The following is a 26,324-nucleotide window of genomic DNA, read 5'->3' on the forward strand; positions in this document are numbered from 1 at the left end:
CTGATTAATTATTTGGTGAACAATAATTAAGTCTTTGAGGGGCTCGCCGGGCGTCGGAAGAACAGCTCGTTCGCCCACAAAATGACGGAAAGTCACATCAGTGGCTCGCCGGAAACGGAAGTGCGGGAAAGCAAACACGTGTCGGAAAAATGTCTGCTTGCAACAATGTGTGCTCGCTCGTATATGTATGCCAATGCACTTCCGCACACCCACACACCCGCACAGCAGGCGCTCGTGTTGCATATGTAAAGCGGCTTGTAAGCTGGCCAATTTTTTATGCATTTATGCATTTCCCCCGCTGCAGCTGCAACCCCCCGCCCACGCCCACGCCCGTTGACCGTTTTTTATTAAAGTTGCCCGTTAAGAAAAGCCGAGAAACCGCAGCAACAAACAGGAACGCCCACTGTGCGAACTGCATCGCACGTCCAAACGCCTTTTTGTAGGTTAATCAAATGCAAGATGGGGAAAATGCACAAGCTGGCTGCATGGCAGCGGAAAATGCTGCTTGTGGCTAGTTAGTGTGAGCGGGCGTTGGAGCAAACATTTTGCCATCTTTTTGTATACGCATTTCGCATGGCTTGCTATATTAAAAGAATTTTCCCATCCGAGGAAAGGACAAGGCGTGGAAAAACAAGCAAGCATCATGGCAACTGACAGCCAAGATGGACGGCGCTGTGATTTGATTTTTATTCCGAGCGATGCACAACAGCAGCTGGCATCCAGTGGACAGATGAGTTATGGCAAATGATGTAAACGCTGGATGTGGCTCTAATTAAACAGAGGGCCAAGAAGCACTCATAATGTGCGCTTATACAAGCACTCATTTTCGCCTTTTAGAATAGATAAATGGCGTTTCTTTTCTCCGCAAAACTTTCCTACCCTTGCTGGTTGCCTAACACCAGGATGATATACTTCCTGTACATGCATATTTACTGGTTCTCAAGCAAATATATACTTCCTGTACAAACAAAACTAAAAGTTTCCGAAACGAATGACAGTAAGTCTGCATTATAGAATGACCAAACAACGCCGCTTCGAAAAGATAAATATTTCAATTCATCAGCAATCCGAGCATACTTTGATTGGGAAAAACGCTATCAAAGATTAAGCTTCATTTAATGCATTTTCTGCATATTACCAGCGACAGTAACCAAGCTGAAAAAAGGAATGAAAAGCAGAAAGTACCCACCATTTCAGGTGACATAAACAAGCCCTTTATTTGGCATTCTGCTGCAGTTTTTGACACGCGAAAGTAGCAAAACGCTTTCAAAAAAGAGAATGTCAAATAAAAAACGGAAAGAATGCGGATAAGAGGAAAATTCACAAAGAAAAGAAGTCGAGGAAAATATGGATGCAGACGGAACTGAGCAAAAAACTAGTTTTGGGTATATGTATATTAAGCACGAAAAACTGTCACTCATGGTTGACTCGACTGTTGAATACCTACTTTTTTGTTTGTTTATTATTATAATAATTACTTATTTTATTATACTATTATACATTTCACATGTAGCTTAATATTAATCAAAACTAAAGTGAATTTTTCAGACTAAGCGGGTTTGCTTAGGTTTACTAAACATTGCAAAAACAGTGAGCTCAATTTCTTATACCTTTCATACCCTTTGCACAATATACCCTACTCTTTACGATTGGCGGGTATAAAAATGCACAGTCCAGAGGGAGATATCATTTGTTATTTCATTTCCGAAGCAGGACAGCGGCAAAGCCCGAGACAGCAGGAATGCCGTGGATTAGCAACTGTCATTGACAGTCGGAAATCATAGACGCCATTTGGCTGGCTGCAAATTGCTGGCCGCATTTCTTTGTTTGTCATTTAACGATTGACAGCTGGCGATAAGCAGAACGAAACAAAACGAGACGGCTTGGAGACCTGGCCAAAACAAAGAATGCTGCACAACAAGCCAAATGGGAACAGTGGACTGCCAGCCATCAAATGGAAATGTTAATGACGCACCTCATCGAGAAGGTGTCAATTGCCTTGACTTTATACTTGGCCAAAACTGCCAAGTTTGCAGCCCATTGGCTTACCTATTCGGCATTCCTTTTTCCTCTGCCCGGCTATTTATCATTACGATGTTGGTGGACTCGGCCGGGTCGAAATGCCTTGGGAGCAGCAGATGGGTCTCTGTGTCCCAGAGCTGCTTATCAATGATAACTGACCGATGAACGGAACAATGGAAACCGGCTTGAGGAGATTCAGTTGGGATTCTGCTACGATGAGTCGAAATACTGCTTATTAGATGATAAGGATTGTCATTATTAATGCTGTCTATTAAAGGGAGAATTGAATTTTGAATAGAGTGTAAAACTGAGATGAAACCACGTTAAATTCGGATTATCTACATATATATAAATGATCCTTTCTCCTACACACATTGTATAACTATCTTATGCATAAGGACCCTGGTGCAGTGTGGCTTGCACTAAAAACTAGCAAACTTAAGTACTCTATGGACCACTCCCAGCTTTTTCAGGACCATTTCTCCCCACAAATGTCAAGTCACCTGTCCTGCTGTCATTTCTAGTTAACCCCTTCATGTTCTGGGATTCGGTGGTCAACCATTTAAGCCAATTTATTAAATAAGACGTCATTTGTCACATTTCGTTCAGGGTTTCACCACTCTCTGGTTATCTTCTTTATTAGCTCCGTTCAATCTACGCTTTTGACCCCTTTTCACCGCATTTTGGCTTATTGTGACCGCTATATTTATGATTTTCCAGCGAACATAAGGAACTGGCAATCCGGCCAAACAATGCCATAAATGGCCAAAAGCCACACAAAGGTGACAAAACCGCGCCGAAAAAATAATACCAAAAGAATTCAGCCCGGACAATATATTTTTATTAATTTCCACCTGGTCAACTGATTATGAAACACCCAAATGGACAGCTGACAAGGATGATCTACGGTGGAAACATTGAGCTGATAATAATAATAACGAAAATGGCAGGCCCTTTTGCGACCCATCGATAAAGCGAAAGGACGAGTGCCGAGGAAATCGTGGCCAGGGATCTGACCGCAATTAGTTGATTGCCAGCACTCAATTTCTTCAAAGATGGAGAGTGCTTTCAGTTTCATAAGCTAAAAAACCCCCAACTCCCGCTCAGTATCTGACTTTGGCCATCTCTGGCACTTACTATGTGCCACACTCGACGGGAAATTAAACTTGTCCAAAAGTTTAAATGCCTTTCTGCCGCTTTCCGTTGCGTTGCGCTCGACTTTTGTTTTCAAGTTTCCTAAGATTCCCCGTTGGCCTGGCCATGTCCTGCCTCCTGCCTGCTTTCAACCAAGTTTTCCCCTTTTCCTGGGTTTTCTAATAAGGCCACTTCTAGCAATTAAAGAAAGCTCTGGCCTTCGCATACACAAGTTATAAAATGATACATTTTGTGACGGCAGTGGCATGGGAACGAAGGCGGAACATCCTTGAAAAGGACCCGCAAGTACGCAACTGAAAACGGCTTGCGGTTTGAAAATGTTGCATTCTGATTAAGTGGTGGCAAATGAAGCATGTCAAGTTACCCATACGCCTCGTTGGCTTGCCTCAATTGAATCCACTATTTGCATCATTCAAGGGCCTCTTTGACTCCCGTGACCCTCAGTTGATATTTCAGCCAGTTGGCTTGCCAGTTAAACCAGTCAACAAAAAGTGGATTTGTAAACTTTATATTTAAAACGAATATAAAAATTGCATAATAGAGTAAGCAATGTGGAAAATATTAAAATAAAACATGTTTAATATATTAGTTGCAAAATGAAAATAAATAAGTATAAACGAAAAAAACGACATTAAAAGACCATCTCACTGCATTACCTCATATCCTTACATATAGTATATTTTATATATATATTACATAATACATATATATATAATATATTAACGCAAAGCTATCATATTACGAACTGAAATTTTCGAAAGGGGTATACGAAGCCTAATTAAAATCGTTAACTCTGCATTTTGGTTCATTATTTTTACCTTTTCATTAAAGTATGCAATTTTCATGAATTAAATGCCTTATAAAGCAGTTTTGAAATGCCAGTTCGCGGTATTTTTAACCCTTAACACCATTTGTACGCTGTTAACAGCTCTTCCCATCTAACACACAAACCTGCATATTTTATGAGGAGTATATCCATGAACATCAGTGGAGTTTAAGGGAGAGTGGGTGCGTTAATAATGAAATTATATTTAATAATATAATGAAAACCATTACTGCAGCGCACCGACCATAATACATGCATTAAAAAATTAAAAGCATGCCAATCATTACTGATACATAGTTTACATACAATGAACTTTTTTTTTGCTTCCCTTTTCAGTCACACACATCCGCAGGGAATTCGAACATTGGAACAACGTCTGTAGTAATGCATTGGAAATGTTGTCCAACTTCTCGGCCCAGAGCTGAGCAACACGGTGGTCATAAATATTTGACAATTGCGGAAAATCGAAAGTGAAGCGGTCGGGCTAGAGCAAGGATTCTTACGCCAGCTGCCAAGAGCGGCTGCAATCGCAATCAGGAGGCAAACAATTACGAGCAGGACGAAAGGACGAAGCAGGACTAGCAAATAAAAAATGAAAATTAAAATATTTCCGCTGACAGCGGATGCAGCGACAATTGCCGCGGGTCGCCAGCGCAGACGGACGGCGGGGCAGCTGCAGCGGAAGCGAGAAATGCCGGAAATATCCTGCCGGCTAATTGTTGCCACTGCCACCGCCGCCGTCGCCGTCGCCTCGATTATCTGCCTCTCCTTCTCGCTACCCGGCTGCGCCGCCCAGGAGAGCGACGACGAGGGTGAGCTGCACCACCTGGACCAGCTGCACCACCAGCACCAGGACTTCATCATTGGCGAGTCCGAGGAGCACGATCACATCGCCCATCATCTGGGTAAGCAACTGCCATCTGTTTACTAAGCGTACTTATTATTAAATCTCCTACAACAATTCAGACATTATTTCAAAGTTTTAATTCTACCGTTTATTGCATGTTTTGAATTTTTGACAGTTAAGCATTGTATTTTTGTATAAAGTTGTCTGTGAAGTGGTACGAAATTGTCTTTTTGTTATTTAAAGCCAAAATGACTTAATAGCTCTCAACCTTTTGCTTTCTGCTTCCGGAATTTAACTTTTCAATTATCTTTTGTAAATTGTTTTAACTGGCGCATATCCCTTTTGGCCAGTCAACAGAATCATTCCACGAATTGGCATATTTCTTGGATAGGGCAATCAAACACAACCTTAAAGTTTTTTCTTTCTTTCCTTTTTTTTTGATTTAGCAGCGGAGTGCCGGTCGCAATGTCAACTTTGACGCCCTTGCCAAGTGGTAACAAAAAGTTTTGAGTGGCTTAAACTCGGCATCCTCGGCATCCTCGGCATCCTCGGCAAAGCTATCTGGATGTTATTTCAAGTGAATTATGGGACTGGCGTCTGGTCGGGCCCAAAAAACAGCCTGGCTCATTGAGCACATATTGGGGGTAGTGACGATAAACGCTGCGGGGTGTGGAGTTCCAGGAGCACGTGCTTGGTTAGCTTTAGTGGCTGTTTAAGTTGTCATTGTCCGCCCACAGTCCACAGCATAATTAAGGGCACACATGGCGTATGCGTATTCTGGCTTACTCCTGACCCGACACGCGCCCTCCTTCCGCCCCACCCCCTGGCAACTGCCTTTCAGGCTCACAGCACACACACACACACAAGTGACCACTTAAGTTTTCTTTGTCTGTGGCCTGTGGGCAGCAAGTCGAGTCCTGCGCCTTCGCATCCCGTGTCCTGCCCTTCCTTCCGCCGAGGCGGCTCAACAAGTGGACAAACGTTGACATTGCACACAATGTTCAACCTCTGAAAATATATTCTCTTCCTCCGCAAATGTGTGTGTGCTTGCGATTGTGCCAGTGTCTACTTATGACAAAAAGTGATTGACATTGTGATTGATGGCACTTTGGGTCGTCGGTTTCTGGGTTTATGACTTCACATGATGACCAACTCTATTCCACCCATGAATTTTACGTAAAGGGGTTTTGGTCGAGATGGGATTCACTCCGCTGTTGGGGATTTGCATTCGGGCTTAATAGTTACTTATAATTTTAAATATTGCTTGTGAAATGAATGAGTCTTTATGACCTTCACTGTGTTCTGAAGTCTGTTCGCCTTGAAATGTAATGGAATACCATAAAAGACGTTTGATCAAATTCCTTATTAATTTGCAGCTAATTTGGGTACGAAATGTGCTGTCATATTTAAAGATGATTAATTGAGGAATTCATCTAAAATTAACCAAGAAACAGATAACGAACACAACTTGAACCCAGATTTTAAATCAATTATCCACTTTAAAGGCACTAGTCTGTACTGCAGTGAGTTCCCACTATAACGACTCGGGTTGTTATATATCTGGTTAAGCTTGCTGACAATAACCTCCAATTAGCTTTTCATCTCTGGGCCAAGTTCCGCTTTAGTCGAATTTAATTTTCGTATGGTTTTCCCAAATCGTTTACCCCAGCCATTTTCACCATTTCCATTCGACTGTTTTCACCCGTTACTTCAGTGGAGACGGGGTATATTTTACTTCTTGGCTGACTTGTAACAAATCTGCATCACACATATGAACTTTTTAAATCCAATAAAAGTGAAACAAACACTACGTAGAAAATCACTGTGTAGCTTTAAATCGTTTTCTTCTAACTCAAAAGTTGAAGAACACTGTACCTGTACAGACACTTCGTTGCTAGCTGCATATGAGGTATCATGCAGTCGAGGCACTTCCTGTTGTATTCAGCAATTGCCGCTGATGTGCCAGCGATTGTTTGACAATTTTCAACAATTCCCATGGACTGCAAAAATTTTCCGCCCTCCGCGCGCTGTGTCTTCTATGTCAATTCCCTTTTATTCGCGCCCATTTTCCGGTTGTCTATGCCCGTGTGTGTTTGTGTTTGTGTTAGTGCTCGTTTTTGTGCGTGTTTGCTTTTTTCACACGCTTTCGCACTGCACCTAAAAGTATGCACGACTTTTTCACGCTGGCTTGCTGCAAGTCCTGGCAGTCAAGCGTATGCGCTGCCGAGTGGAGCGGTAATCAAAAGGGGGGCGGGGGTGGAGCTGGGCTGGGAGCTGAACAATCACGGGGGCTGTTGGCCTTTGAGGCTCTGTTGTCGTTTATTTGCCTCAGTTCTTGTAATTTGTGTTTTATGTTGGCCCGCTGTTGTTTTTCCTTCTGTTTGCTGTTGCGCTTTTGCGCTGCTGCCTCCAGGCGAGTACCTGTTAAAGCTTCTATTTTTGTATCCGCTGCCCGTTTGAAGATGCCCTCTTGCCCACCTGATCGCCTTCAAATGCTCAGTCAAATGAAATTTACTGAATGTTGATTTTGGACATCAAAAATGCCGCTCAGCTCAATTAGGTTGCGCAAAAGTTTCCCATTAAAACGAAGACACAAACAGAAAACGCGAGTGAATACTGTGGGAATCCGTGCTTCCTTTTTTGGACTGCTAATTTGAAAGACTTCGCCGTTCTTGGAACTTCATCGCTTTGTTGTCCAAGCAAATTGCAAGAAACTTGCAGCAGAGACGGATCAGGGCTCTGGCTCACGTCCGGAAAGTGATGTGCTGCCAAAGTTGGCTTAGAAACTTGGCCAGCGAGAGATTGATGACCGGAATGGTCGTGAAGGTGTTGCGCTCGGATAAGACGCATCTGGATCCTCAGCTCTCCTCCAACCACTGAGCCGTGTAAATGCGGCTAATTGGAATCATTAGCCGGGCCAAGGCAAACACTGGCAAACACTTGGGAATCATAGACAAATTTGCGCAAATTTCGGCCAGTTGTTGACACCACCGAAAATGATAATCCGGCGCTTGTCTGGCAGGCCAATAAATCATCTGGCCCGCCGGCAGACAGTGAAAGGGAATTGGCTTAAGTGCGTTAGCAAAATCAACAGCGGCTGTCCCCGACAGCAGGTGCTCGGCTTCTCAGGACCTTCCATCCTCCATCCACCATCCACCATGCAGCATTCACCATTTACCATTCACCATCCAGCACAAATAGCAGATAGGCGTACGTACAGAGATTGCCCGGAATCCAGAGAGGGCCTAAAGCTGTCCGCGGATACTCGAGTCTCGAGCCGCGTTCGCGTTTTTGTTGCATAATATTTGGGGCTCTGGCAATATATACATATTTTCATTTGTTTGCCCTTGTTTTTTTTTAGTTCTGTTTTGGCTACGCCTTCGCCGTGTTTGGGCTGTTCCCGCTTCCTGTAACTGCGTGTTCCTCTTCCGGTTCCGCTCAGCTCCCCGCCCCCTCGTATCTGCCACGTTGTCTGCCAGGACTGCCAGGAGTGGCAGGCAGGACTGCCAGCGACAATGTTCGGATGTCAAATTTAAGGCATATTTCTTGGCGCTGGGCCGCGGGAAAAATGGCATAATAAATAAATCTACTTTGAATTAGCGCCATTTACTTTACATTTATTCTCTGCCGCCGTGCAATTTATAGCACTCAACGCACTCTTCCCTAGCTTTTTTTTATTTCCTTTTTTTTTAAGGATATTTTTGCGTTTGTTGTTTCTGTCGTTTCAATTTGGCGGCGCGTGCTTTTTGGCTAATGAAGTTTTGAGGTTAGACAGCAGGAAAATGAGAGCAGCCTGGAGGTGTGCAGCTAAGTGGACTTGAAAAGCGGCGCGCTTTAACATAAATTTGGGTAATATTCATATTTTAAACGTAGACTTAAATCAGCAAAACAAATCCCGATTCGTTCTAATTCAACGCAATTATTCGTGCAGTTGAAAAAAGATTCCTTCTTTGTGTTGCGTAGATATCTCATATTAAAGCATATTAAAGACATACAATATTAAAACATACAAAAATGGAAATTTGGATTGGGATGTATTTAAATGTATTTCAACTAAAGCCTTATAAGTTTTACTGCTCATTAAGGAAGCCACAAATTTTTGTCACGATGTTGTTTTTAAAAAATCGTTTATTAACTACAACTCATATTATGGTATGTTAAATTTTAAAGTGGTATTTCTAAAGCTCCGCTATATATTTATTATATGATACAGTCTCTTTTTTTCAATATAGCCTGTTTAATGAGCAGGTAATGAAATTAGTAAATGATTTCTGCTCTGGTGTATAAAAAAAATCCCCTCATTATTAAAAGTACTCAATAATTGTTTTCTGCCATTTAAGACAAATAATGTCTTGGGGATATTTTCTATACATCTATGAAATATAGCACCTTAGTTAATTAAATAAATCTTAGTAGGTGTGCCGAGTTCAACAACCCAGATAGTTTCCTCTACAAGGTTTCACTGAAAATGGCAGACAACATTTCTCTTTGAACCTCGAATCCCTATCAAAGATTCAGCTGTTCTATTGCTTCTGACTCGAAATTGCCACAGAGTCGCTGGCATCACAACCCCAGGATCCGTGACTCCTCCTCTCTTTCCCCCATCATTAGTTCTCGCTGGGAATCTTTCACGGTCACGTCGTTGTGCCTGCAAATCACGTCATACTGGGCACAAAAAGAGCAACAGAGCCGGACCAGAATCGGGAACTTTTTTGGGCAACTTTCGGAACACTTTCTTTCCGGTTTTTTCTCTGTGCTGTCTGCGGCGCAGGCACGTAGCAGTGCCTGGAAACATTTGTTGACCCACTCGATGCGTTTTCCATGTCTGCACATGGAGCGAAAGCCACAAGGAGCGGGAAATGCACTGGCATGCTCTGGAGAAATGGGTAGTGACGGGCGCCTGCAAGGATGCAACACAAAATATTACAAACAGCAGCCAGACCCAGTCGCATACAAAACTTGCTCGCCAGCAGTTGATTCTTGCCTGCCCCTGCCTTTCTTCCCAACCAGTTACCCAACAATTTCTCGTATATACGAACGAGAAATCGAATTTATTGCATACTATTGTGCGTTTCCAGCAACCACAAAACGTATTTGCATTGCCAGCCAGCTGCGACAGATGTGGGAAAAGTCGGAAAAGTCGGAAAGGCCGAAAGAGTCGGAAGAGACGGAACAGTCGCCTCCTGCCCAGTTAGCATGTGCTATACGTTTATTAAAATGCAAACGGCTTCGACTCGTAGATGTAGTCGCAACACGAAAATTAATTGAAAACTCAGTGCTTTTCCTCCGGTCTCCGGTTCAAACGGCACTGCCTTGGCATTCAACTCGCTCTGAATCACCCAGCACATCCCTATTCACATTCACATCCCCATTCACATCCACATCCACATTCACATCCACGGCGAATGGGAATCCATTTGCGCTATTGACTCGTCTGTCTGCACGCAAGGAGACACGCGTTCAAGGTCTCACCGGTTATAGATGACATTATTTTATGGCGCAGCCGGAGTGGCCGGAAAATAGGATACAAAAGTATGTGTGCCAAGGTGCCGGGCGTGGAATGGAAATGGAAATCAATAACGAAATAGTCGTCAACTTGGGAAAATATAAATTTGCCATGCCAAAATAACTCATTTCAGCAATGGGCAAAGAGCTCTTTAATAATAATTTTGGTCTAAGGTGTGCTCGTTTATTTTTGGTGAAATTTTTAATTTATAAATTTGATTTCGGTTTTGTAATTCGTAAATACATTGGCTTGTTAATTAACTTATGCGATTTGTATTTGCGCACATTTTCCAGGGCTGCCAGAGCTGTGGTTCGAATTTCCACATTCTAAGCGCGAGCTCATAAACGTAAATCTATTTACCCATTTGCTGGCATTTGCTAAATATTTTATGGCGCGTGCCGATGCAACGTAAAATGCATTTTACCTGTTACCTGCGGGAATTGAAAACCCTCCACCCAATCGATTTCATCTGCACCACCGATGCAGCTGCATAAAAGTCAAATTGCCACTTCATTTCGTGGCTGTGAAAATTACAAGCTGAGCGCCAGCACAGAAAGGCGTTGAAAAAGCGACCTTAAAATATTGGAAAAGTTCACGAAACAAGAATTTTCCTGCCTTGGCATTCTGGGCGTGTTGGGTGCGGTTTTGGGGTTTTAAGCTGGCCAATTTGGCAGGAGTGTGGACGGGCGGGCAGGGGGGTATCTGTTTATATTCCTTACACACTTCTCACCACAAATTGAATTTGCACTAAGGATAACCAAGCCAATATTAACTACCTCTCTAAATGTACATTCCGTCTCTCGTTTCATTGCTCTTCCTCCGGATGAACTCTCAACACTTTTCATGCCCGGCACTCGGAATGAAATCTTGCAGCGGAAATGCAAAATAAGGATGAGCTGCTGGAGGACATACGCGAGGATACGGTCGTCAATGCGATTCCCGAGAAAGGTAAGTCACTTGCAATGCCAGCTCATCCTCGCATCGCCAATTCACACGACTTGGATACCCATGCACATGGAAGGCGGTGAGAGGGGGGTTTGCAGAAGGATTTTATGTCCTGCGACGAGGCACAGGCACATTGGCTTATAATGCATGCTTCACGGATGCGATAGTGCACTTAAGTGCCTTATTGGATGGGTGGAATTGCATTGAGTATTTTCCGGACTGCTGCAGCCTAATGATTTCAAGGTTGAAACACATCACTTATTCAGAGGGTCGAATGGATTTTAATCGCTGCAAGTGAACTATTATAAATTCATTTGTGTTGTTGAAAGTCAATTTAAGTGCATTTAAGTGCAAGGATTAACAAATTTAAGGATTAACAAATTTGATAAAGGTTTTTGTTCAAGCAGTGAGCTCTGGTTTTAGATGTCCTATCACTCTACTTTAAAAGCTTTTAAGCACTTTTATTTAAAACGTGAATGTCTAGTTATTATTTGGTACAGCAATTATAGCAGAACCCATAATCAAATGATTGATTTCCTTATTACGAATATTAAGAACAATTAATTGTCAGCCCGACGCGTCGGTCACATCCACCTGAGTTTGTAGCCGTGTCCTTTTTATGTCTCTTAAACTTATCCCCAGTGTCGTCACGTGCTTAGTCCTTGTCTGAGTCCCAGCTTCCCCAGCTCTCTGCTTTTCCCTAAAACGGCGCCATTAAGTCAGTTGCTTTTCCCCGCGCTTTTCCGCCTGCCCGCTTTCCCCCACCCTCTGGTGTCTCTGAATACGAGTTGCTCGGCTCTTGTAGCAGTCTTTCTCTCGCTTTTAAATTTTATTTATTGTAAATTGTATTTGAAACGTGCTGAGGTTCAGTTTTCTCTGCACAGAGACGGCGGACAAATGTCAAGCTTGCCCTTGGCATGGATATCGTATGGTATGGTATGTATGCAGGATATGGGATATGGGATGTTGGCTGTGAGAGAAAGTGAGGCAGCCTGCATGTAAGTGTGTGTGTGTATATCTCGAACACATCTCGTGCGAGTGTGTTAGTGTGTCGTGCAAGTTAATAGAGTTGTTTAGCATTTAAATAGCGCCATTTACTTGTTGTTGCCTTTTCTGCCTCTGGATGTTGCCGTTGCGCTTATTAAGTTGAAATGCCAGTCAAGTCGACTTGACTTAATAAAGTTGGTTTTAAGCAGCGGAAGGAAAGTGGGAAATTGTGCCTAGTGAGCTTGAGAAAGTGCTCCATTAGGCACTGGTAACTAAGTCTAAGTAATTTATAATATCAAGCGAGGAAACTGAAACTCGAATTGCATACGATGCCCAACGCTTTCTGTGTTGTACCCTGCCAGCTGTATCCTGTATCCTGAAATCCCTTAAGCTGAGTTTTTATGCAGGACACTAAGCCTCCAAAGAACATGCCCTAAACGCCGATTTACAATTTCTTTTCATACATCATAAACATTATGCTAAGCACTCAGAGCCATGGATGCGAGGGTGCCTTTGGCATTTATCCACTTCAGATACAAAGCAAATGCCCATTAAATCCTAATTTCATATGCCCATAAATCCACTAAACAATCACACTTTCAATCCAGAAGACGAAGCGCAAAATATGTAACAAATTTCCACATATTCACACACGACCGCCTCCAAGAAAGTATGCCATAAAGCCCCTCCAACCCCCACCACCCACACACGCAGGCATATCCTTGTTGTCTGGATGGATGTATCAATAAGCGGAGGCAAATCAAATGAGTTGGCAAAAGGCGGCAGGCGATGACAAAACAGTTTGCGATGGGGCCCAGAACAAGGACCTTCTGCTTCGGCTGTGACGAATTGAAGCCCGTGTTATCGAGCTTATTAGTGATATCCTCCACTCGTTCGGGCTTGGTTTCATTATTATTATCAAGTGAGGTGCAAGGAGATACAAGATGAATGCTTAGAAAAGCTCTTAGCTCTCTCTCTTAAATCCGCGGTGGATAAAGCTACAACATGTGTAAATTACTAATTCACTATTCAAATATTCATATAAGTATATGGTTCATATTAAGTCATGGCTCTCCACAATTGCATTCTATTTTGATTATTTGAATAACTACTTAAAAGCTTTAATATCCTTTAAAAACAAAGTGCTTTAACTTAAAGGTTTATCCAGATATCCATACCTTTCCAAATGATACCCTAGTAAAGTTGGCATCTGTAAATTGAGAAATTCTTCTATAACATCGGAGAATCGAACTATATGTTAATATGAGTAGTTTCCTAACTAATATTCCATGGAATTAAAGTCCACGATCAGCACGCCCACCAACCGGCAACTACCCGAAGCCAATGACGGTATCGTTGACAACTCGAAACGTGATGTTTAGGAAGAGATTAGGCGACAATAAACGACAGGACGGGGACTCGCAAAAGGACGAAACGAGCGAAAGGTCGCCGTTCTCTCGATGTTGCGCATTTTGCTGCCGCAATTGAGATTTACGGCCGCATCAATAAACATCAAAAAAATTCGCCCCGCCACTTTCTTGGCCATCACCCTTGCTTATCGCCTTGTTTACGCATTTTAAGTACAAGATTGTTATGTGTTGATTTGCCTTAACCGATGCGTGCCCCGCATATGAGAAAAAGCCTTCGTCTGGCAGGGTTTTCCATGTTTTTATTTCATTTTATTATTTTATTCCATGGCGTATGCGAAGCGCAAACTTCGTCGAGGCTTCTGAGCATGTCAGCGACAAACAAGAGCAAACACAAACAAAAAGCAGCGGCGTGAGGCGGCTAAGTTTTAAGTCATGCCCCGCCTTTAGATTTTCCCCGCCCAAGCAGCCAAACCACAAATCTGTTGCATACTTGCGGGCGCGCCTTTAAAGTCAACGCGCTTTTCCAACGCTTCGCTGAGCATTCCGTTGCGTAGTGTGAGTGTGAGTTGGTGTGAGTGGATGTGGGTGTGTGTGTGTGTGGGTGCGCTGGGACTTTGATTGACTGGTTGAGTACTGGCTGACAGGGCAGTCGAGTCCATGATTGTTGCTGTTGACGTGGGTTATGCTAAACACAGCGGAATGACCGCCGGCCCACTGATATCTGATCTGAGCCAGGTCGCCTAAATTAAATGAAATTAAATTAAATGCAAAATATATTCATTCACACTAAATCACTTAAGCACGTATTTAACTAAAAGGTTAAGAGACAGTTTCATTCGTATCACTTAATTTCTAATAAGTTTCAAAATAAAACAAGTTGAAGTAGTTTTTCAGTTGATTTTGTAGTCGAATTGTCTTAGAATAAAGGTTCTTAACTTATACATGATATACATAAGTTAAGCTCCCCTATTCTAAGACAAGTGGGACCAAGATTTCATTGATTGATCATAGGATATAACTTGAAGATGCTCTTTCGTCCATTCGGAACAAAGGTATATACAGATGTTTCGATCATCCAATATAGGAAACAACCTGATATGTACCTTGTTTTAGATTAGACCAAGAACAATGCAGTAGTGATACCCACTTCCTCTCTTCCAGATCTTCCAAAGTTCGGAGAACTCCTGCAGAACGTGACGGTGCCCGTAAGTCGGGAGGCGGTACTCCAGTGCGTAGTCGACAATTTGCAGACCTACAAGGTGAGTTTTTGGTCCAAAACTATATGAATACATATCAACGCAACTGTTCTGTTCCGTGTAATAAGTATTCCTCATCACCTACCCTTAGAATCAATACTTGTTTTCCGTTTCGGATAGGTCATTACAAATTAAAGCACTACTCATGTGTCTCTTGTGTCGTAAAGAAGCGTTTTAGTCACTTATACCATTCTCACATCATCGGCTTAAACGTGGCATAGTAGGGGTCCTAGAGTTTTACCTTTGCGTGCCGTGCTTTTACGTTGAGTTGACCCTTTTGTTGGTCACGTTCCGGAGCCCATGGGCGTTACTTTGATTCCGTGACACACTAAAAGGTAAACAAACCGAAAATGTATCTCAATGAATTGCCGAAACGAAAATACCAAGGGTATTTTTCCATTCTGTTAGTCCGTTTTGATTATATCTGGCCAGGTTATTGGGGGTCCTTAGTCCTTTGTAGTGCATTGTGTGGCCCAACGATGTTATCATTATCACTGTTGCGTGGGGGCAAACAAATTGAAAGATAGTTAAACTGATGTCTGAATAGTGTGGAAGACAACAATTTCTCTACCTTATAGCTTGTGTGCCCCATGAAGTTGGTTGGATTCGAGTCGAGTCGAGTTCTTTTGATCGCCAGAAAACGAAGCCAAAGAAGGAACAACCTCAGTAACCGGTGATCAATGGTAACTCGACCCATGAATTAGATTTTCTTCCTTCGGTTGAATCAGATTTGATACCACGTTAAAAGTGTCCCAGACCGTATAGCAATCAAAGGCCAAAGCTATGCAATCAGGAATACTCAGAATCTGGTACAAAACACGCGGGCGAAGCGATGATCCTTGCAGTTTCTTTGAGCTATATTTCATAATACCCCCGATGACAAAGGCGCCGCAAGGAAAGGTCTTTGTCAACCCGAGTACTAAGAATATAGAACAAAGTTAAAATCAATTTAACTCGCGGGATCCACTGGGCACATTATCCAAAACGCTTTCCACCTTCTTGGCGACACTTTGCCACATTTCCCGGCGTTGAGACTGGCCGTAATAAATGAGCTCCGACCACGCCACTGGGGCATTAGCAGTGGGACGAGGAAATCGCTGAACGCTTTAGTTTTACAACTCAAATGTACCCAAAAATAAACGGCTTCTATTACTACAGTGTACATTTTTTGTTCTCCTAGATTGCGTGGCTACGTGTCGATACACAGACCATTTTAACGATACAAAATCACGTCATAACCAAAAATCATCGCATGAGCATAACTCACGCCGAGAAACGTGCCTGGATTTTGCGTATACGTGATGTGAAGGAGTCCGATAAAGGCTGGTAATGTATCCCCCTGCCCAGCTGCATGCTTTTTAGCTAGTGGAAATCCCTTGAAATAAACCAATACTTCAAGTGGCACCCATAATTGCAATGCTCCTCTGTCAATCCCAAACTCATTCGCATCGCTTGCAGGTACATGTGCCAAATAAACACGGATCCCATGAAGAGTCAAGTCGGCTATCTGGATGTTGTCGGTGAGTATTCGATATTAAAGGTTGCGTAACTCCCAGGCCACACACTCCCATTTTGGCTAACCAAATAGACCAAAGCTCGTCAAACAAAATTGATGCATGTATATGCATATGTACATATACATGTACATACGTAGTTAAGTCTGAGGGGAGCTCAAATGAATTGTAATTTGGCTTGAGTGGCTCAACTCGGAGCCAGAACAAAGTTGCTGTTGATAGTTTTTCAAATTGCACTAATTGCTCAGCCAAGTGGCAATTGAATGCGAAAAGTGGGTTTGAGAAAGCGCAGTTGTGCAGTTGGACAACTCCAACTATCGTGCTCTCGATTGAGTCTAATTGCGAAAAGAAGCAGCTGATATTCGACTTAAGCCAGACTCCGTGCCAGCGGAAAAGTTTTCACTTAACCAACACATTAGTTCGTCCCGCAAAGTGTGAGGAGAGCGAAAGGTAATGAAACAATTTACATGCTACGTGCACCTGTACCATCCCCATTTACATCTACATCAACATCTATGTCCAGGTCGTCCATGTCGTCCATGTCGTCCATGTCCTGGCGTTAATTATTCAGACGGCGTAGACGTTGGAGCCGCACCGAAAAACCTCAGAGCTCACTGGGCGAAGGATTCGCCCCGTAGGCGAATTTAAAATGAATATGCCGCCCCTTTTTGCGGAGCTGGGGCTTTGTGTCCCACTTCCGGTTGCCCCGCTCCATGGCTCCATCCGCATAAGTAACCACTCTGGTTGATTGTGTTTTCATTGATGTTGAAATTCATTAAGGACCCAGTCCTTCTACTCGATACACTGAGCGCAACGCCGCCGCCTCCTTGCCATGGAAATAATTCTCACCCAGCCGCACTAAGTCCGTAAGCAAAATGGCAAGCCGCTTTAAATCAGCGCGGGTTTTCCCGCTGCCACTGACAAAGTGCTCGATATTATGGAGTTTGCCATTCAGCGCACCCTGACTCCCACACCCACCCACTTCCATACCCCCTAACACCCACTTCCACACCCACTTCCATACCCACTAACACCCACTTCCACACCCACTTCCACCCACTCTGCCACACGCACACCCACCGCCCACCGTTCAGCCAACGCGATGGCAACCAACTATTATTGTTGTCAGCGGCGGTTGTAGTTTTCCACACCGCGAAATAAGCAAATAAACGGCGGCGTGAAAGTGATCGGAACTCAGCAGTCAGTCGCTGGGATTTGGTAAGGGAAAGCTCAAAGAGCGTGTTTGACAGAAGGGCTGGGAAAAAGGATAATAGGTGAATTGGTGGTGACCTCATTTAGGATAACGAACCGCTACTGACATCAACCAAGCACTTAAAAGCCAAATCGTTGTGTTAGCCATACTATTAGGGAATATTAAATTACATGCACATATGTTAATAGGCTGAAATCAAGTATTGAATTATGATTATAAAGATAATGTGTCATTCCGGTTAACGCCTACTTTAGCCGGCAACAGCGAACGGGCTGGAAATAAATTAAAGCAAACCAATAAATAAAAGTTAAAAATATTAAGAAAGAGGCTTAAAGGTTGGAGGCAGGTCAAACAAAAGTAAATTAATCCTTCCCCACGTAAAATAATTATCCATCGTTCATTTGCAACAGTTGGCTCATTTCAGGATTCATTTACAGAGTAGTCGAGGTACTACTAACACACCAGGCATTTCTTGAAACTCTGAAAAACAAAAGAATTTAAATTAAATTTAAAAATAAATTGTACGTTTATTTAATATGGCAACGATTTTCAAGAACTTACTCCACAATGTTCGTGTTCTTCATATGCCTTTTCTTAGGGAAACCTGTACAACATTTTAGCCCTTAGGGTTAAAACTTTGTCTGGCAAAGCCACTATAATAAAACTGGCCCATTATTTATATTTGATAAAAGCCATTTCTATTTATATTCCATTTCTATTGGGCAACTAGAGCTAGCCACCTACTAAATGAAACCTCTTTCAAAAATCTAACCAAAATGAATATTGGATAAAGGGACGAAGACCATCAAAATACGGTCAAAAAAATAGTTTTATACAAATATCAGTATTTTTGCACTTTAGTTTGGCTTCGAACTTTGTGAACTTGTTTTGCCTTGTTTGTCGGTTAGTTTGTTGTTTTTGGCGATGATTGTTTTGGGGATCAGTGGGAAAGCCAGCCAGGCATTGAATAATTTATATACAGCAATATTCTCACTGTTTCTCACTGATGTTTTGGCCATAGTTAAATGGGCTCACTCGAAAAGATGGACGTGGGCCGCAGAAATCGACGAGCTGATTTGAATAGAGCTTAAAAATATGATGAATAGTTTAAATGCGGATGTATTCGAATTCGATTGTCGTTTTTTTTCTTTGAGTTTACCCAAAATTGATTAAACCGATTATGGTTTTCCAATTGCGTATTAAAGTTCCCTAGTTTCTAAAGTATTTAAGCCCTTATCGATAATTCCCAAATCAGTCAAGCTCATATCTGCCATTTGCCGTCATCGCAAACCAATTGAAATTAATTTCTGTAACGTCAATTTAATCACACATCATTTCACCTGATTTCATAACTTATCAACGCGTGCCGTGCGCAATAACAGCGCCAAAGAAAAGAAATTGCCAGCCACGCCCACTCGGGCCAGCCGCCCACACGGCCGCTTTCTGTGACACGAGTCGGGCTATTAAGGGAAAAGTCAACACAGGAAAAAAGCAGCTGGAGCTGGAGCTGGAGCTGGAGTGAAGCCCACATTCAATTTGTAGGACAGGACGTATGCGGATGTACAGATGTGTGTGGGCCGGGTGAAAAGTCAAAGTACATTTTGTAAAACATGCACATCATTGTTGGCATGAAGTCTTTGAAGCTTTGAAGTCGCATTGTGTGTGACTCATAACTTGGCTTTTGGGCCGGGTGGCCTTTCTGTAAAATTGAAACGTGCGACGACGTTGCAAATCAAATTCAATAAAAGGGAAAATCAAGTGCTGTTAATAGAGCCAATCATGCCGGAATCTAATTTTATTTTGGCCAAATGTTACAGGTAGAATAACTAGACTGTGCCGAAAATGGTGCTATAATATTTGCAAAAATGTATGTCGTCTTATTGCATATAAAATACATAATATAATAATATTAAGCAGCATGGTTCCATTAATTTTCTGCCACTAAGTTAACTGCCCTAAATTGTTTCCTTTTTGGCAAGTGCAGAATAGCCGGACGTACAATTATAATTAATGGAAGTGCACTGCAAAAGCTGCACACAGACATAAAGCCCTCCAGTAGTACATGGCATGGAAATGCAAAGTATTCAGCAATTGTAGAGTTACCTTTTGCTCGGCCTTGCGTAAAACCTGAAATAAAATATTTTACTGAATTACGGCGTGGTGCCAACAGAAAATCGTTGTATTATCTCCAAACTAGTTGCAACACAGCCATCGGTTTAATTTGAATTCAAAGGTTGGGCAGACAATAAGAACCTAATTTAAGAAGCAGACTCTTAAATAACCGAATGACAATGTGCTTGTTATGTGTCTCTCTTTTCCATGCAAACAACTTTGTCACCGCAAACACAAACTGGCAATGTATCTGATGTATCTGAACCCGCCGCACAATTCACTCGCTGGCCGTCCCACACTGCGTATGAATAATACGCGCCGCCGCCGCCTGGAAACTTTGTATCTCCGCATACGTGTGCGCACGTGCTCTGGGCCACCACCACCAATGCAACAGTGCCCCCCGACATACTGGACTACCCGACCAGCACCGATATGGTAATACGTGAGGGCTCCAACGTAACCCTCAAGTGTGCCGCCACGGGATCGCCAACTCCGACGATAACCTGGCGACGCGAAGGTGGCGAACTGATACCGCTGCCAAATGGCGCCGAGGGTGAGTTGCAAGTTCCGAGTTCCCAGTTGCGAGTTGCATGTTTCCGCAGCATTAAGTTTCATTACAAAACATTTTAAAGTTACTTTCCTCTGTGCGGTAATTAACTCGAGTGTGTTGAAGCAGCTCGAACTGTAACAAATCGGAGCACCATAATTTACGTTATTGAGGTTGTTGCAAGTAAAACGGTTTGATTGCTTGCCACTTGAGTGAAATTTGGGTTGCCCCTAATAGCTGTAGCTGCTACATGCAGATTAATATGAGATAAGATCTAATTTGATCGACCAGGCGCTACTGTGCTTACAAATTTATTGCCCAAAAATCGAGGAGTTGCAGCAAACAAGATGGATGCAATAGGGAAAAGAATGCATGGGCGAAACTAGCAAACATGTCGACTCCATGCAATTTGAATTTCCCATCTTTGCACTGGAATTGTCAGAAGGATTTCACTTCAGATGAGTTCTGCTTCTGTCGGATTGAAGGCTATTCACTGAAGGAAAAACTTGTGTGTAACAGCTTGCAGTTGGAAATATTTGTTCCTTTCACTTGAAATTTATAGAAAATGGAGAGAAGGCTTGTGGCTCTAAAAAATATTTTAAAATATCTGATTTCACATATAAATTAAATCTGTCAAATTTTTAGTTTATTACGAAAGTAAATCCTGTAACTCGAAAAAGGTTAAGAGTGAAAAGGTTGAAAGTGAGCTGCACAACCAAAATTCCTCTAAAGATTTTCTGCTCGTGTGCTGATGTGATTTTCCGAGTTGCATAAGCAATGAGAACGCGATGATTAGCTCCACAAGACACCATGTGTGTGAATTCGAATATGCAGATTTTCCTCCAGCAAAGGGGCATTCCCTTGTGAGTGAGTGTGAAACTCGATGCCGTAGACATTCCGGCTTATAAGCAATATGGCATAGAAAAGTGATTGCCACCACACAGTAGAAATGCCAATCGGTGTGCCTGATATTAATCGCGCGCTATCGCTTTCACAGCCCTTTATATATATCTATCTATCTATCTATCTTTCTATCTATTTTGATATATTATATCTCCATCCACAGCCGTCGCCTACAACGGATCCTTCCTGACCATCGCCAAAGTGAACCGCCTGAACATGGGCGCCTATCTCTGCATCGCCTCCAATGGCATTCCGCCAACAGTCAGCAAGCGTGTGATGCTCATTGTGCACTGTGAGTATTTGGGGCGGGGCGGGCCCATCAATTTTAGCATATTTAAATATTTATAGTTCTGCGCCAGGCTCTGGCACCGCATCCTGCTCGTGGGACCAAGTGGGCAGGGTGGTGGGTAGCAGGGTGCTCCAGACGAGACCGCAGTGGAAAACAGCAGACACAGTCACAGACGACCACCAGTGCCACTGCCACTGCGACACACACAAAGTCGCACTCGAAATCTTGCCATGCTAAATATGCCCTGCATTTTAATTTTCCCAGGGAGGTGGCGAAGGGGGGGCGGCTGGAAAATGCTGTATACATTTTAGGTGCCAGCATAAAGCAAATAATTAAGTGTGTGCTCAGCACCCCGCAGTCCTCCATGCTCCACGCAGCTAGTTAGCATTTTCAGGGCACTTTGCCCGGCTCCTTCTCGCTAATTAAATAAAAATGAAAATTGCTCAACAATTTGTTAGGTAAGTTCACGGCACATATTTAAGCCGGACCGCCGCAGAAGTTGTTGCTAAAAAATCCTCTTCGGTTAGTCAACCACAATTCGGTTCGGTTCGGTCCGTTTCCGTTTATATTGCAAAAGAATTCTTTTTGTGGCTTTGCTATAAAATTAAAAAGCAATTAGTTGGAAACAATAAATGGCAACCACAGCAAGCAGCCAAACGGGAGCATAAAGCACTAGAAAAACAATAACGATAACGAACGGAATTTCTCTATAAATGGGAATTCTTTGTTCCGCCGCCCCCATTCACCTGGAATCGCTCGAAACATTCCACACCTGACGCAACACTCCGGCCCACATATTTCCCCATCAGCATTGAACCCCCTTCTCTGCTCTGCTTTCAGTTCCGCCCATGATTTGGATACAAAATCAATTAGTCGGCGCTGCCCTTACGCAGAACATAACCCTGGAATGCCAGTCGGAGGCGTATCCCAAGTCCATCAACTATTGGATGAAGAACGACACGATTATTGTGCCAGGTAAGTGATTCGATGGAAGTGAAACTAGTGGAGGGGATCAGGTGTTTTGGTGAAATAATGGGGTGTGCAACAATTTAATTCGAATCTGAAAGTTCAAGCCACGGATTCTTAAGTGTGGTAGTATAATATTAATTTCAAACTTAATTGAATTGGATAACTGCAACTAAATATAAGTGCACTCCTTGAAGCAGCCGTTTCCACATCCCTAATATACAGATATTAGTGCGGTAGCCTTCTGCACTAGAGGCATCTTATTTCCAGTTCAATTTCAATAGTTTGTAGCTGCTCCTGGCTGGCCAAGCTCTTTATCTAGTACGTGCAATTTAATTTTCTAAGGGCCTTTAACGATGGATGGGGTCCATCTCTTCATTTAACCTCTTCAACTCTCCCACTCATCTTCACTGCGAAATGAACTGAGTGCGATGACAAAAAACGCTGCGGAGTCCAAGTAAAAAAGCGATGGAAAAAATATACATTCAGACGAACACTCGAATCCGCGGTCGCTGAATAACTGCACTGGTGGACCCCACGTTCCACTTAACCCCCGACTGCCCGCATTGGACTGGACAGGAAAAGGCATCGTCATAGTCATCGGCATGGAGGCCGGCGGAAAAAGTCACAGACATGCAGTCGCGGAACGCTTTCCTTTTTTTTCCCCAGTTATTTTCAAGTTGGTTTTTGCCAGCGGAGAAAATGGGAAAAAGTGATTGAAAATGACCTCAAGTCAGAAGCAGTTGCCGACCGTCGCTGGATTTTAATGGAGTTTTGTGTTTTAGTTCTGAGATAGTCAGTGGATCCATCGAGTGCTTAAAGAGCCATCTTATTATCCGGTTAAAATGCCCCAGAATGGTATGGGCACCACCCAATAACTCGTAACTCGTAACCGAAACCCAATTATTTCTAATCAAGAATGGGTACGAAATCTAAATCTCTGCTGGGCCATCACAATGGTATTTGCTGAAGTAATCAGTCGCCTAGCCGGCATGCATAACAATTACCGAACCTGTACAAAATGTAATGCTCGGCTTAGTGCTACTAAATCTAACCGACATCAAACGTAAATCAAAACCTGCATGACAAACAAAAACGGGACAGGCCAGGCAACAATACCGAACCGAGAAACAACCGACTTGTTTTTGTATAAATTAAAACGAGCCATTTGACAGGGGCAGCAGGGTCCTAAAAGCCAGCAAGGATGTCGCAGGGATGCCAGAATGGCAGGACCAACTTGGGTCTCGCTCAGTTGGACTCATTTGAGCTGAGCTAAGCCGACCTGAGTTGAGCTGGGGCGAATGCAAAAGTTCTTTTCTTACTAAGTTAAATTACTTTGACAAGAGGCTGTGAAGGAGGGCAGAGGCAGAAAGTTCAGTTCAGTTCGGTTGAGTTTACTTCGAAAAGGGGTCAAAGTGCACTGTGGTTTCGGGGGCGGCTTCAATAACCCCTTTCACACCACCTAACTGCCAAGCTTCTCTTTCAGGTGAGCGCTTTGTGCCGGAAACCTTTGAATCGGGCTACAAAATAACCATGCGCCTGACCATCTACGAGGTGGACATCCAGGACTTTGGTGCGTATCGATGTGTGGCCAAAAACTCCCTGGGCGACACTGACGGCGCTATCAAGCTTTACCGTAAGTATTGGCCTAAGTAACAATAATAATAGCAAGAATATGTTCGCCATGGGCCGATAACAATAACCATAACCGCAGACCCAATAAACAATGGCCATAAGTCAGGGCGCCCCTGGCAATTAGGCGCAAACTATTTGCCCGGCCCAAGCCTTTAATTAATTTAAGTCAATGACTCTGCGTGAGCCGACAGCCATGTGCGTTTGCCTGATACATTCCCCCAAAACAAAGGGTCAGTCGGAGTTCGAAGGTGACCATGTCCCCCAGTGTCAGTGATTGATTTACGAGCAGCAGGCTATTCGGGATTACAGTCGGTGGAGAAAATCTAACATATGGAAAGAGCTGCATGTGCTACCTAGACATACTTTTAAAGTCAGTTTAAAGATGTTTACTTAGATACTCATCTTCAGTAAATAATCTTATTAAAAAGCTAGTTTACAAGTTGATTAGCTAAATGGATCTTACTTTTCACCACAGATATTCCGCAGACCACCACGATGACGACCATGGCTCCGACGGTGTCGATCAACACGGTGCCCGTGGTGCTCGTGAAGTACAAAGGTGAGTACTTCCGACTTGGTAGACCCTAACCCAGCTGACATATACGTATTCGCAGAACAACGATATGGCAGCAGCCAGAACAGCAACAGCAATCCGTACAACTTCAATCCCGGCAACGGTCAACAGAACACGAAGCTGCAGCGCGGCAAGTCGAACAACAAGGGTTCGGATCAGTCCTCCTCCGGACTGAACAACATGTTCGTGGGCGCCACGTCCAGTCTGTGGAACTCGCAGGATCACCACTCGTCCTCCTCCTCCTCCTCCGCGTCCTCGCGGGGAAGGGATCATCACCAGCAGCAGCACCACCAGCAGCAGCAACAAAACCACGGTGAGTTGGAGAAGGAGTCCTTGGTAGAAACTGCGGGGAATCGGCCTGCTGCTAAGCCACTTGGAGATGGCAATTGATGGAAAATCCTTCCCTGGGGACGCCGTAGCACACCATAAATATTTCGCCATTTATTTTATGCTTATGACAAATCATAACGACTTTAGCCGCTTGGCTTAAGGGTCTCTGGCATGTCGTTGTCGCCACTTGTTAGATATAGATACTTTTGGCTCGAGCTGCCACAGAAGTTTGCCAGGAAAGGAAAGGGTTGACTAATGGATACCCTTTATTTGATGTTGGATATACTCAAAACTCAAGCTCGCTTTTGAATAACTTGCTTCAATGTTCTAATAGTAGAGATATTACCAGATAACTAACTATTTTTATGTAGAAGCTATATAATACTAGTAGTCTCACATCCCGCTGCTCCAGTTGCGTAAGCGTATAAATATTTGGCCAACTCGTAGAAAAGTATGTTTTTGTATCCCTCCCCCTGCTGTACGTTGGTATATACTCTTTTTTTGGCGCGTTTTTGGGGGAAAAATATGACTTTGTAGCATGCAATGGAAAGGTTTTCTGGGATCTCTTCTTGCTGAGTTGACAATGTGTCGGCTATAATGTGCTGCTAATGCGGACCATCGTAATGTACAATCACAATAAATAATAATGGGCTTTCTGCTAGCATTTGTTCCCAGCAAAAGTGAGAGAGATATCCAGCCCGAGGTGGCAATGGAACTATCGAACTGCTGGCTTAAAGCGCCAGTCGAAGTCTCCTTGGAGCAGCTGCCAATCGATAAGCATAAAGTTTTACACTTGCCTTCCGATTTCCTCCATTTCCCGCATTTCCCGATTTTCCCACATTTTCCCGATCGCAAAACTGGCGACAATGCTACCCCCCTCTCTTTCGCCCGCTCCGCAAGGACGAACGCATAAAACTTTACAGGCCCTTTGCTGCGATGTGGAATTTTCTGCATACGCGCTTGACTAAAAATAAAATGCACTCGACAAAATCAAATCGAACAAATTGAATATGAGAGTGGGGCACTGCAGGGGGAGGAGCAGGGGGTGGGGGGTTACTACAAAAAGCGCAATATAAAAATAGCAGACAAATTGCACACAAGGCGTCAAAGCGGCAGAGCTGCCCCTGCCCCTTACCCCTGCCCCAAAACTTATTCCGCCGTTTTTGGCAAACGCCAGCAAAAATGTTGCATCCCTCGCAGGATGGCCGTCCACTCGGAAGGGGGTTTGGGGGGAGGGGTGGCAAAGGGGGGTTGCCATTGTGGAATGGAACGCAGGGGGTGTGGAAAATGGGAGCCATGGATGCGGGTGCTACAATGACGACAACTT

General features: G+C 43.4%; 1 protein-coding gene across 4 annotated transcripts in view; it reads left to right on the plus strand.

The window, feature by feature from the left end:
• The window catches only part of LOC6528127 (hemicentin-1), a 33,042-nt gene that overhangs the window by 2,191 nt on the left and 4,527 nt on the right, over window positions 1–26,324 (plus strand). For all 4 annotated transcript variants that reach the window (XM_039370541.2, XM_002089158.4, XM_039370538.2 and 1 more), the window contains 11 exons: window positions 4,340–4,908; window positions 11,230–11,304; window positions 14,820–14,917; window positions 16,095–16,240; window positions 16,373–16,434; window positions 20,148–20,306; window positions 21,367–21,495; window positions 22,333–22,467; window positions 23,945–24,094; window positions 24,569–24,652; window positions 24,708–24,980. In XM_039370541.2, the coding sequence (XP_039226475.1) occupies window positions 4,596–4,908; window positions 11,230–11,304; window positions 14,820–14,917; window positions 16,095–16,240; window positions 16,373–16,434; window positions 20,148–20,306; window positions 21,367–21,495; window positions 22,333–22,467; window positions 23,945–24,094; window positions 24,569–24,652; window positions 24,708–24,980 (1,624 nt within the window). In that variant the 5' untranslated portion in view covers window positions 4,340–4,595. The remainder of the gene's footprint in view (window positions 1–4,339; window positions 4,909–11,229; window positions 11,305–14,819; window positions 14,918–16,094; window positions 16,241–16,372; window positions 16,435–20,147; window positions 20,307–21,366; window positions 21,496–22,332; window positions 22,468–23,944; window positions 24,095–24,568; window positions 24,653–24,707; window positions 24,981–26,324) is intronic.

This window comes from Drosophila yakuba, chromosome 2L (assembly GCF_016746365.2).
Source record: "Drosophila yakuba strain Tai18E2 chromosome 2L, Prin_Dyak_Tai18E2_2.1, whole genome shotgun sequence".
Classification (NCBI taxonomy): Eukaryota; Metazoa; Arthropoda; class Insecta; order Diptera; family Drosophilidae; genus Drosophila; species Drosophila yakuba.